This window comes from Prinia subflava, chromosome 18 (genome assembly GCF_021018805.1).
Source record: "Prinia subflava isolate CZ2003 ecotype Zambia chromosome 18, Cam_Psub_1.2, whole genome shotgun sequence".
NCBI lineage: Eukaryota > Metazoa > Chordata > Aves > Passeriformes > Cisticolidae > Prinia > Prinia subflava.
The window spans coordinates 2439997-2453025 of NC_086264.1; the positions used below are offsets into that span (position 1 = coordinate 2439997).

General features: G+C 54.0%; 2 protein-coding genes across 2 annotated transcripts in view; one reads left to right on the forward strand and one right to left on the reverse strand.

The window, feature by feature from the left end:
- SEPTIN11 (septin 11) overlaps positions 1–13029 on the reverse strand; it is a 215859-nt gene that overhangs the window by 47834 nt on the left and 154996 nt on the right. The window contains exon 2 of the mRNA XM_063415495.1: positions 121–174. Coding sequence (XP_063271565.1) covers positions 121–147 — 27 coding nt within the window. The 5' untranslated portion in view covers positions 148–174. The remainder of the gene's footprint in view (positions 1–120; positions 175–13029) is intronic.
- Positions 4302–6735, forward strand: SOWAHB (sosondowah ankyrin repeat domain family member B). The gene has a single exon (XM_063415264.1). The coding sequence runs from the start codon at positions 4435–4437 to the stop codon at positions 6577–6579; it is 2145 nt and encodes a 714-aa protein (XP_063271334.1). The 5' UTR covers positions 4302–4434; the 3' UTR covers positions 6580–6735.

Consider the following 13029-nt stretch of genomic DNA (forward strand, 5'->3'; position numbering starts at 1 on the left):
CATCCCCGGCGCTGCGCCCCTGCAGCCCCCGGCAGCGCCGCCGCCGCGCCCCGGCGATCCGCGCTCGGGGGATCCGGCCCCGGCCCCGCGCCGCCCCCGCCGCCCCCCGGCCCCGCGCACCGCCGGTCTGCCCACGGCCACGGCCATCGCGGTGCGGTGCTCTGCGCTGCGCTGCGCTGCCGCCCGCCGCCTCTGCGCTGCCTGCTAGCACTGCAACATGGCCACCCGGCGGGGAGGGCCCATGCGCAATGCAAAGGGGCCGGGCGGCGAGGCGGGACCCCCCCGGCCCTCCCCCGGGGCCGCCGGGCAGCGCGGGCGGGCGGCCGGCACCGCCCCGGCTCTGGGCGAACCCCGAAAGTCAGCGGGAGCCCCGGGGGGCTGCAGTCAGTGCCCAGCGGTAACCCCACTAATCCCCCTCCTGCCCACGCCCCCCACACCGGGCCGCGGGTACCCGTCCCCTTAACCCCGAAGGGTCTCTCTCGCCCACCCTGGCAGCCCCAAAGCTGAACGCACAGACATATCTGCTCCAGAGACCCTTGCAAAGAGATGGCCAAGCAAGCGATCAGCAGGGTCCTCCTACCAGCAGTTAGATGAAGAAGGAGCGCAGGGATTCGGCAAAGAGGTACTTCTAACAAGGAGGCACACGGCAGCCCTTAACTCGCTTGTGTAATAGCACAGAGGACAAAACCTGCCACCTCATTCCTCTGGTTTCTCCCAGCACTTCTCTTCTGTCAAACACACACACAGTTTTTCAACAAACTTGGTATACTGAACAGCAGCCACAGTGGCCAGTTGTTCTCCCACTTCACTAAATGATTTCCAGGGATGAAGAGAAGCATAGCTGGCTCCTTGCTGCTCCAGCAGAGAAACACTTAACATCCTGGTGCTGAGCATATCCCTTTACCTAAAATGGGGGAGTCTTAGGGCTAAGCTCAATATGTCTGCTTGCAAATCTTTGACCAAGGCAGTGATGAAGAAAGTGCCCTGCATGGCTTTGTGAGACATAAAACCCCAAAGGGCTACAGAAGACGAGACCCTATTTGCTGCACACATGAAGGATGCACTGAATTATGGACACACCAGAACTACCCCCATATGTTAACATCCACAGAATCAAAAGAAAAAAGCCAACAGAATAAAAGCTGAGAGCACAAGTAAATGACCTGGCGTAGTGGAAAGCAAACAGAGCTCCACAGTACACCTACCATTTGTAGTCCCTCCGATGTCAAGCTGGTACCTTTCCCCACCAAAAGCCATTTCTGTATGGCTACATAGTAACACACGGCTGTTTGAAAAGGGCTACAGAGGCAAGGTATCTCCTTCCTGCAGCTTTTATGACTGTGTTTTGAAGAACTCAGGAGCTGATCCTGGAGATGGTCACCCACACCAGCTCCCGCACCCACAGCCTGAGCCAGAACCAATGGAAGTGCACTACCTGACCTGCTCCCTACAGCAGCTGAGGATCTGTACGGGGCAGTGCCCTCAGCTGGACACAGGTGCAGCTCTCACCAGCAAAGCTGCTACACCAACAGACATCCGAGGGTGTCTACCAGGAACATTTTGCAAGCATAGCTGATGCAGTGCTTTTCTAATTCTAAAATGTTAGGAGTTAATGCCAATATCTGAGGGAGGCTTCAGCACTAGACTTATTATTGCTCTTGTAGCAAATTCCTACTGCATGCACAGCTCTAGGTGAGGAGGTGCTGAACGAGCCTGCGCTGGGAAATGCTCCCGGACCAGTGCAGCCTCTAGTGGAAACGTGGTGATCCTATCTAAAGAGTTGTCTTTGTGGCACCTGTGGGTGAGGTAGACAGAGCTTCCCCTTGTCTGGATTAGAGATGCATGATACTCCTGCATCAGCATAACTCAACCAACACGAAAATCTCCTGCACTCACAAAACCTTGATGTGACTCAACGTGTTCTTCCTTGGCCTGGAGCTGGGAGAGCTGTGGCCGAGTTTCCTCCTCGATACTCATGCACATACACCTTCCTGGGTATGGCTGGCCATGCTGAAAGGGCAGGAGGAGAAAACCATCAGCACAAAGAAATGTTCTGCAACCTTCCCAGATCTCAGCTAGTGCAGTTCTTTGTAAGTCCTAGTGTTCAGCACCTTGTTCCTCAAAGTTTCACACCTGTTGCTAACAAATCAACGCCTGGCCAAAGGGAATTGCCAGCCCCTCATTCTAGAGACCCCACAGGAACTGTTTCAGTGTTCCCAAAGCTGCTGGGCATCATTTTGCACACAGAGTACAAAAAGGGGCTTGAATGCCCTTTTGTGTCATTGCAGGGTAATTTATCAGTTAAATGGGATGAGAAGATACCCAAGCAGACACAAAAATTTGGTAACTTCCCTCCTGTTTAAAGACAAACATGGGTAAGGAGCTCCCTAAAGGCACTATCTTCTGGGGCAACAGAAACCTACAAGATTAAGTGGTGGGGTTTGGTTTGTTCTTTTTTTTTTTCTCCCTTAATGTTGAAGTAGTGCTTGATCCTGCCTCCATGTTGTGATTAGTTCTACTCAGTGCTCACTCAAATTTCACCCAAAGAATCAAAAGACCAGCTGCAGCCAAAACCCCCAAAGAGGGTGAGACAGTGATAAATTCAGCCATTCTGAAGAGCCCTGCCCTCAAACAAAAGTGACCCACTTGCAGACAGGGTAAATGACTGGACAATAAAGGGAAACAAGAGTCTCTTTAAACCTCTCAGCATGAAGTTGGTGACAAAGCAAGCCCAGGTAACTTTTCCTTGCCTGCCTGCAGCATTACACCACCTTAAACCCATAATGTGTTCTTCATCCCGGCCTGTAAGGGACTCTGCCCCTGAACCAAAGGGAGCTACCCTCTCCGCAGACTTTGGCATGTGCCTACAAAGGGCATCAACAGCTTGTCACAACCAAATAGGTCACAGCCAACAGGGTACCTCGGAAAGCCTCCTGCTTAAGCCTTAGTTCATTAAGCCAAAGCAACACTTTTCATAGTAAGGTTTGCCACTGTTGTTTATTTGGATTTTTATCTTCACAGTCCACCCTCTTTTCTTATTTGTGATCACAGCTGCAATTATTATGCTCCATTCATTTGCTCTCAGTCGCTTCTGCTGAGAGCACACTGCTAACAAATGCTGTTGTGACTGCAATCCAGGGCTCATCAGAAGAGGAAGGAGAAATGTGTGCCTTGGAGAACAGCACAGGAATGTGCAAAGTGAGAAAATACTAACATGAGCCTTACGCTCTCCCCAGCACCTGCACCCTATCCAGATGAACACTGCCAATGGTGTGTAGCTGGTACACAGCATCTATACCAATCTCTCTCCGTGGTTTGTGAGAGCTGCACACACTGCTGGGTTTGCAGCAGGCTGGAGGATATTCCAGCTGCTTACATGACAGGCAGCTAAAAATACTTATGGATAGCCAGGAGCCTGCAGCAGAGATGACTTCTGAAGTGTGACTTAGGGTTTGATCCAGACCTCTTTAAAGCCAGGGTGCCTACACTGAGCTCAGTTCCTCCATTCTCTGCCTGCAAGACAGAAAATCCATCACACCTTCTCTCCCACACTTTCTGCCCACTATTCAGTCGCTGCTTGGGGCAGGGGCTGTCATTTGTTTGGTGTGCACAGTGCACACTGCCCACAGGGGCACTGATCTTACCATCCCTCTCAGCTGTTATATACACACTTGTGGTAGCAGCATGGGCAGTACAGAACAAACTGAGATCCCCACAATGGTACAACGTGTGCCCAGCCTCTCTCAGCCACGCAGCAAATGCAGAGATGAGATAAGATATGATTTGACTGCAGATACTTGTGCTATTTGTGTGTGGTTATCATACAGGGGCACAGTCCCACACAATTGTAATACCAGCTACCCCAAACCACAGCACACTTGTGAATCTTTATTGCCAGTTCTCCTAAGTCACTGAACCACAGGGCAGTTCAGGTTGGGAGGCACCTCTGGTGTTTAGATGTCTCATGGAGCATTGAATGTTCCTGAGGATGGAGGCCCACCCTCTCCAGCCAACCTCTTCCCACAGCTGACCACCCTCACTGTAAAATAGTTTTCCCTCACACACAAATGGAATTTTCTGCATTTAAATTTGTGCCTATCATCTCCTGTCCGTTCACTGACACAATGACTGATAAGCAGCTCTTTAGTCTCACTGCCCATCAGCAATGGACCCTCGCACTCCTCAGCTCCTTCCGCCCCCCTAGCCTGCTTTTCTCCTTCGGTGTCACCCCTTCTCAGCGCTGTCACCCGAGCTCGCACCTCCACGGGACGCCACCCCGGGCAAAGGCGACCGTGGGGTGGCGGCCCGGCGGCGGAGGAGGAGGAGGAGGCGGAGAGGCCCGGCGCGGCAGGAGGCGGGTTTCCCCGCCGCACCTGGTGCAGCGCCGAGCACCGGGGCGCAGCACCGAGCACCGAAAGCCGGCCGGCCCGGAGCATGGCGCGGGAGCTGAGCCAGGAGGCTGTGCTGGACTTCCTCTGGGCGGCCGGGGGGCGAGCCCCCAACACGGCGCTGCTCCGCCACTTCCAGCGGTTCCTCCGCGACCCGGCGCTGACGGAGCAGCAGCGGCGGGAGCGCCGCGAGTACTTCAAGAGCCTCGTCAACTCCCTGGCCACCGTCCACCCCGCCGCCGCCCCTGGCGCCTCCAAGGACATCGTCCTCCGCCGCAGGTACCGCGACCTCCTCGATGAGGAGCTGCCGCCGCCGGAGGAACAGCGGGAGCAGGAGGAGGAAAAGAACGAGCCACCGCCGCCGCCCCGACGCGACCCCGACGGGCGGCGCGGCCCTCGCGGGGAGGCGGCGGGGCAGGGGCGGCCCGGCGGGGCGGGGGGCTGCGCCGCCCGGGGCCGCGGCGGGCCGTGCTGCGAGTGCCGCCGGGCGCGCCGCGCCGCCGCCGCCGTCCCCGCGCCGGGCCCCGGGACACCGTCCGGCCCCCGGCCGCCCCGCTCCCGTTCCCCGCCGCCCCCTCCGCAGCCACCCCCGTACCGGACCCAGCCGCTGTCCTCGGGCCCCTGGGCGCTTCGCCCCGGCGGCACAGGGCGCCCCCAGCCCCCGGCGCTACCGTCGGGTCCTAGGGCGCTGTCCCCCGCCGTGCCGCCCCGGTCCCTGTCACCGTCGCTGCCTGCCGCCGGGTTGCCCTCTGCCACAGCGTCCCGGACGCCACCGCTGCCACTGGGCCCGGAGATGCCGCCTCCCTACAGGTTGCCTCAGCCCCGATCTCCGCCGCAGCCCGCGACCGAGATGCCCTTGCTGAAGGCCCCACGGCCCTCAGCAAGCCCGGGGAGGCGAACCTCCGCCGGACCCACTCAGTCCCCGCTGCTGTCATCGGGCCCCAGGGCGCTGTCCCCTCGCGATCTGCCCCCATCCCGGTCTCTGCCGTTGTTGTCCCGTACCGACCTGCCCCCATCCCGATCCTTGCCGTTGCTGTCCGCCCCGGAGGTGCTGTCCCAGTCCCGGTCCCTGCAGGCACTCCCTGCCAGCCCCTCCTCATCGCCACTGCTTTCATCAGGCCCCCAGGCGCTCCCTTCCACCAGGCTGCCCCCATCGCAGTCCAGGTCCCTGCAGCAGCTCCCCACCAGGCCATCCTCAGAGTTGCCGTGGGGATCCAGGGGGCTGACCCCCGAGGGACCAACCCATCCTCAAGTCCTGCGACTGTACCCGTGTCAAAGCCTGACGCTGCCGTCAGGTCCTGAGATCCTGCCCCCCGCTAGGTCCCCCCCACCCCAATCCCTGCCACGGTCTGCCACTCTCCCGCCCCCATCCCACTCCCTGCAGCCACCCCTTGCCAGGTCACCCCAACCCCAGTCCTTGCTGCCAGCACAGGGCCCCGCAGTGCCCCAAGCCCCAGAGAGTCAACCCCCAGAACCGCTGCCTGTCTTCCGCAGCATCAGGTGCCAGCTCGCTTTGTCGGAGGTGCAGGGCATCCCCGCATCACTGCACGATGACTGTGGGCGGCAGCCCCGCTCCGTGCTCTCCAAGAGCTCCCCGAGGAATGCCGCAAGCCGGGGGCCCTTGGTGCCGCTGGGACGGCGGGAGCACGCCTGGCTGGTGGCAATGTCAGCGGGCTGCTGGGCTCAGGTGCGGGGGCTCTTTCTGGAAGAGCCTGAGCTGGCCCTGCAGAGGGACTTCATATCAGGCTTCACGGTCCTTCACTGGCTGGCCAAGCACGGCGACGGGCCGGGCCTGCAGGAGCTGGCAGCGGCGGCGCGCCAGGTCGGGCTGGCCCTGGACGTGGACGCCCGCTCGGGCTGCGGGTACACGCCGCTGCACCTGGCTGCCATACACGGCCACCAGCTCGTCATCAAGGTGCTGGTGCTGCAGCTGGGGTGCCAGGTGCAGGTGCGGGACGGCAGCGGGCGCCAGCCGTGGGAGTACCTGGGCAGCTCCACCTCGGGGGAGATCTGGCAGCTGCTGGAGGCCCCCCGTGGCACAATCATGTTCCCCACGCAGCCCCTGGCCCGCAGCGTGTCCTCTGCCAGCAAGGTCTCGCCGTCCACCGGCAGGGCAGCACTGCCTGCCTGCCTCAGGGTGCCGCTCGGCCGTGGGGCAGTGTCCCACCAATCCGGCAGTGACAGTGACTGAGACAGTCCCCTGGCATCCCCTGCCGGGGGAGGTGGGACCTTGGTAGCCACCCTGCGAGAGGAAGCCACGCAGGCAGAACAAAAGCTGTGAAACAGACTGAACCTATTGAAGAATGTACTTTTAAATTATTCCAATGAACTGTTGTCTGAGCCTCTCTGCCCTCCCTCCCATTTCTTGGTTTTCCACCAGGGAAAGGATGCAGTAACTCTGCTGGAAGCAGGAAGAACCCTCGGGAGGCAAGCCCTCTGCAGCCCACAGGGCCAGTACCAGCTGCTGGGTGCAGCCACAATCAGCAGCATTAGTGGGACCATGGCTTTGGGGTGAGGCTCAAGTCTGACCCCATTCAGGGCAGAGCACTTGCTTTTGCTGACAGTGACAAATTGCTGGTCCTGGGGTTTGCAAAACACTTGTTTACACCACCTAAATTCTGGGGAGTAGTAAAACTACATCCTTTTTTAATCCCAGCAGATTAAGGATGAGTCCTTCTTTTAAAAATGCAGCTGATCAAGATCCAGCCTCACAGCAAGAGTCCTCAGAGAGCGACTGGCTGTGGCAGAGAGCGGCAGTGGGAGAGCCCCGGTAGGGAAGGGCGTTTCCCAGGCCACCTGGCCCACCAGCCCATGCTGAAAGGAATGCAGGGCAGCACCACAGCCCTGCTCCCCACCACAGCTGCCCGGGGCTGCCCAGCAGTATCCCTGCTGCTCCCTAATTCCTGCACCTCCAGTTGCTCTCCTCACACCACAGGATTAGGAAGTGGTACCCGTGTTGTGGCTAGAGCCCTGTTCCCACACCTCAGGACAGAAAGCATTGCAGCAGGATTCTGTGTTGGGCAGAAAAGGAGCTGTGCTGTAGTATGAGTTCCAACCTTGCAGAGGGAAGCAGTTTCATAACCAGAGCTGCATTTTCCCAGAGACATCAGCCCTAAATTGTCTGTTAGGTGTTTATGTGATGGGGACGGGTGGGACTGGGGGGCCAAGTGCAGTCAAGAGATGTCCAGTGGAGCAATTCCTCAGAGTTTACAAAAAACAAACTGTCTTTGGGAATCTCACTGGATTGTGTGGTTCCTATAATATACTCTGCTCTCTGATTTAGCATAAATGAGCTTCTGAAGTGTCGAAAATTGCAACAAGTTAATCTTGCACCCAATCTGTCTCTCCTATAGATCCTCTATGGAGTCAGGAAGAGAGCTAAGGTACATGAGACAGGCATCCAAGTGCTGCCAGGTTGATGCTGCTACTGGCTGACCCCAGGTGCAGGACCAGTGAAACTGGGACTGCTGTCTCAGCCCCAGTGGGAGGCTTTGGGGCAGACCAGAGCAGTAGGTGGGACCGCTCATGCATTTGAGGCATGTGTGTGAGTGCCTGCAGTTTCAGGGAGGAACAGGAACGAGGGCAGCAAAACCTGACCCTTGCATAACATGTGTGCCAGGGAATGCCTCGAGTCCTTGCTCAAGCACTAATTGAAGTCTCTGCTTTGCTTGGGGTTTATTTGAGGGAGGAACTCTTTCCTGCAGAAGGGAAGCTACTCTGCCCAACTTTTGGGCCACAAAAGGCTGAGGCCTTTTCCCAGCCTGTTTTTCACCTTCTACAGGAGAAAGAGTTCAGTAAACCAAAGCAATGTCCTGTCAATGATCATTCCTCTCTGAGATGACAACAAACTTGAACTGACAAAAAATTAAACTATGGAGTGGCCTCTGAGCCACCAGCATGAGAACGTGTAGGGCCCTCCAGGACCCGCCCTCAACAGGAGGAGGAATCCTGTGTATCCCCCTTCCTCTTCATTCCAGATGGGGTTTATCATCTAGGTCACACCAACACACAAAGTGGCTGCTGCCAGGTAAAACAATGAAGCCTCTTCCTGTGGAAGTCAAGATGGACACTGCACCCAGAGTGCTTCTTTAAAAACTTCAGAGGGCTCCAAGCAATCAGGACCTTGTTATCTAGAGGTCTTTCATACCTCTTCTTTGTATCCTCCCATGGGCAGCTCCATACAGCTCTGGCTCTTTCTCTGTTATCTTCTCCCTTCCTTCTGCCGTTCCAGCTCTCTCCTTCCTGTCCCTAGCACGACCGTCTAACCCTCTCTGTCCTATGTACAGCATCTTACCTTTTCTGTCCCTGCACAGCCTCCTGTCCCTTCCTCCTCATAGCACAGCCAGCAGACTCCAGCTAACTCCTACCGAATCCCCTCCCAGCTAACTCACTCTTTATCACACCCATAGCTGGGAGGGCAAAGCTGTTCCCACTCTTGGATAATTAACACAGCTCTAATATATCAAAGGTAAGATTGCTTTTAGTACTATCTTTATCTGTCTCCCGACATTTTCCACCACATTTAGAGCCATTGTCTTTATTCACATCACGGACCACACTCCCCTGTGAAAGGGCTCCCTAAAGCCTTCCACAAGCCTTGGCTACAAACTGCTAAGAGCAACCCTGTTGATGGGGGATGTCAGGGACGCCACCAGAGCCTTCCTGCACAGGGAGCTTCTCAGAAGGAACCCCAAATAAAAGAAGGCTGTGAGCTGATTAAATGCCTGTGAGCAGGGGGGCAGGGGGGCATATTTTTTCTCCACAGCTTCCAAAGAACAAGGTTGTCCCCTTTGTATCTCCAATGCTGCTATGACAGTGCTACCTCGGGATTCTCATCTTACAGCCTTTCCCTGACCTTTCTCCATGACGCAAACCTAAGTGGCACTTTTTTTTCCTGTACATTGTTTCAGACCTTACCCATCATCTTTTTCAGAGCCCTTTTCTCTCCCTAGCAGTGTTGTCAGACTGCTGAACTAAATAAGTTGTGACCTAATTTTGTGATCACTGTTTGCTTGCCTATTAAGATGACACAGATAAGCTGGTTTCTCCAATTTTAAAATTACAGAGCAACAGTTAGGAAGCTCAAAACTTTCCATTCTGCATCCAGTGTGCATTCACTCTGGTTTATTACCTTGGTGGTATTAGGCCTAATTAGGTATTAGGTGCTTGTATTGCTAATATTGCACAGCTCCTACACCACACAGTTACTTGGAATAACCACTCTTAATTCCCAGAAAGCATCATCCTCCCAAGATTTCTGCTGGTGAAATAAGCAGTGGACAGGGTGAAACCCATCTTCAGGCCATGGTGGGAGGCAGGGTTCCCCCAGCCATGCCTGGAGGAATCACACGGCTGCCCTGGTGTGTCACAGATCCAGTCAGCCAGGAGTAATCCACCATTGAATATACACACACATGCAGCCTGAGATCTCCATTTCCAAGATCTCTGATCTCCTTGCTACTTACTTGTCAGCCTGCCTGGCCCCTTCCACACCTGTGCACGCTGCTGTTTCCTCATTGCAGCTGGACGTGGCTCCTTGCCTCACACCCAGTCCAGGCATCTGACTTTGCACCTCCCTGAAACACAGGACACGCCATGGATTAATGCACAGCAGGACTCTGCCCTCTCCTCTCACTGCATTTAAAACACACCTCCCACTTGGCAGCTGCTGCTGATAAAGTCCACCCCTCTTCTCTGTCATGCTTATCTCTGATCAGCTGCTTTGTACTCCAAAGCCCACATCCTGCTCAGGGGGAGGGTGTTGCCATGCATTGGCCTTTGCCCAGCACGGGCTGTCAAACCTGAGCCCTCGAAGCTCTGGCAAAGGCAACCCCTCAACCCTTGATCCCCTGCTCCCTGCTCCAAGGCACACACCTTCACCCCACCCATCTGATGGTTAACAGCAGGCAGCACAGCACAGCTGGATCTCCATCTGGATTCATGCCTCTGGACATGGACTGAAGGCTGGAGCAAGGGTGGGAGCCCAGCTCGAACAACCCAAGAGGCTTTTGTGCAATTAAAAAAGTGTTCCTGGGCAAAGCAGGTGAGCAAGAGCACAGAATATTGCAAACCAAAGCTAATGGCCAGGGCACCCTTTATATCACAGCACTTGATGAAGCAGAGACAACTAGAACTTGTAGAATTAAAAAAAAAATTGAATAGTCCATTACACAAAATACACTTTTTCCCCTACTGTGACAAATGTCATTTGAATTAAATGGTTTGTATACAACTCCATAATGAGAAGAAAGTCTTGCACACTTTTAGCAAGTAATGAAACAATCCCAGTTTACTAAATCCTGTTAAAGCTAGAATTTCTCATGACGACATTTACTACAAGTAGTACCAGATGCCAGGTTAGCAGAATGGGGTTTAGAGTAAGAACCCCCTCCCTCTGCCCCCAATTAACAGTACAGCCTAAATTTCCCCAGTAAACGAGAACTGTTAGCCTTTCAGGGAAAAACAAATATTGTCTTTGGAAACTCAGTCACACTGGAAAGCACTAAAAGGAGAATTCTTAGTTTAGTTAAATTAATACCCCTCATCCCCATCATGAGTCTATTTAAGTGTAGAAAATGTGTTTTACCATGAATTAGAAGAAATATATTTTAGGGTACCAAGAAAAGCTTGGTACAGAGGCACTATTGTGTTAAATATCTAACTGAGCACATAGTGCAACACTTGTCTGTGGAGACACAGACAAGTGATCTTGTGGAGGATGTATTTTTCCTTAGAGCTGTTAATTTCACCTGATGGAGCAAACTACTTTTTTTATGGTTTAAATAAGGCTAAGGCTCATGGTATTTTAAATCTCTATTGGATTTCAGTAAAGGCATTTAAGCTCCTCATAACCATCAGGATTTCCTTACTGTACAGCCTGTCACAAAATAAAAGGAATCCAAAATCTGTTTGTGAACTATATCTTTAGACTGCTCTTAAGACTTTTTAGCTCTGATGGTACTGGAGGAAAGCACAGAACTGCTCATGGCAGATGGGTCTGACAAAGATTTCAGGTGCTTTCGTTGCTATGTGATAGTGTTTCATAGGCAGCCATGCTCTATCTGCTCAAAAGCCAGAGGGTATTTAAAATTAATTGTTTAGGAAGTCCTAGTTTCTGTTGTGAAAGAAACACCCATCAAAACTACTGGCAAGGTCTTCCACACGAGCATGTCCATCTGTGTGGACTGGCCTCAGTTTGCATTTCTAATGCTGCCATGACAAGCAAGGGCCAAAATCCTTCAAGATGTGTCCCAGCAGCTTCCCCCTTGCTGTGGGGCCTCTGTAAATAGAGCTCTTGGTTTAAATATTTTCTTTTGGCCTTCCTGAGTCATAGCTCTAGAGTGAAGGAATGCTCTGATGAATTTGATACCAGAAGAGATATTTTATAGACTTTAATGAAGTCCAGAATGTTTCAGTGGAAGTGGGAATTAGAAGAATTTGAATTGGTGCGTGTCACAGACCTGGAGTCCCATAGTAATTCCACAGGGAACAAATAGCTTGGCACAGCCAAGCACGGGGCAGGTGCTATTGCAGGTTGTCCAAAGTCCACATGGGAGGTGCATGCCCCGGTAAACAGCAGAGAAGGGTAAGGGAAATGGGAAGGTCTTGAGTCTCACTTTGAGAGATGACAAGAAGTACTTCCCAGGTCCCAATGGGAAGTGTTTTTGCTACAGGGATGCAGAGCTGTGCTCCCTCCATCCACAAACACTGCACCCTCCTTATCTCCCCCGTGGTTCTCACACTGCCTGGTGATGGTATCTAAAGTGACCCTAGAACAAAACAGGGAGAACAGGGAGCTGATAAGGAGGGGAGCTGATAAGGATGAAGGCAGGGTTTGTCCTCAGAGCCAGGCTGTTTGCAAGCCTGCTGGTGGCCAGCGAAGACAGTGGGGCCAAAGGAGAAGCAGATGCTGCTGCTCAGTTGCAGCCTGCAGGGCTTTGGTGCAGGCTGTGCTGAGCTTGGGGACAGCAGCAGTCCCCCCCGCACCATTGCTGGCTTCCACTCCTGCAGCTCTGGTCTCCCTGTGACTTCACCCAAGGGAAAGCCTGTGGATTGCTTCATATCCCTGCCTGGCCATGCCAGTGCCCCTGGTTCTGCCCACACACGCAGGCTGGGGAACCAAGGTGGGACTCTGTGCTGTGACCCTGGTTTGACCCCCAAAGTTGCACTGCCTCCTGTGCCTGAGCCAGGCTGGGTCCCTTACCAGCATCTGTGCTCGTGCCAAGTGGCATCAAGTCATCCCGAAGGCAGGAAGACCTCTGCTGGGCATGTGCTGAATATTACTGAAGAGCGTAAAATGCAAACACTGGAAGAGGATTAACTCTTACTTTAGAAAACCTATGTAGAACAGTCCAATGCATTAAGAAATGATCCTGTTCTTTTCCTTCCTTGTGTTAAAATGCTTAACCTGAGTTTCCAGCTCTGCTTGACTCATATCATCAGAGGCAAAGAATGTAAAGCCTGACTTGTTTTAACATACTTTCTGCTGGAGGTTTGTAAGCCACAAGGTTGTTAACTTGTATGGGTTCTCCCCATCCGTGGTCACTCCAGTCCACAGGCAAAGGCAAGGAATGTACCACGGCAGGAGGAGATGCGAGTTCACAGCGAGCACAAGAAGCTGACATAACCCATCAGAAATCCC

Coding starts and splice junctions, on each gene's coding strand:
- SOWAHB (XM_063415264.1), top strand. CDS start 4,435: ATGGCGCGGGAGCTGAGCCAGGAGGCTGTGCTGGACTTCCTCTGGGCG.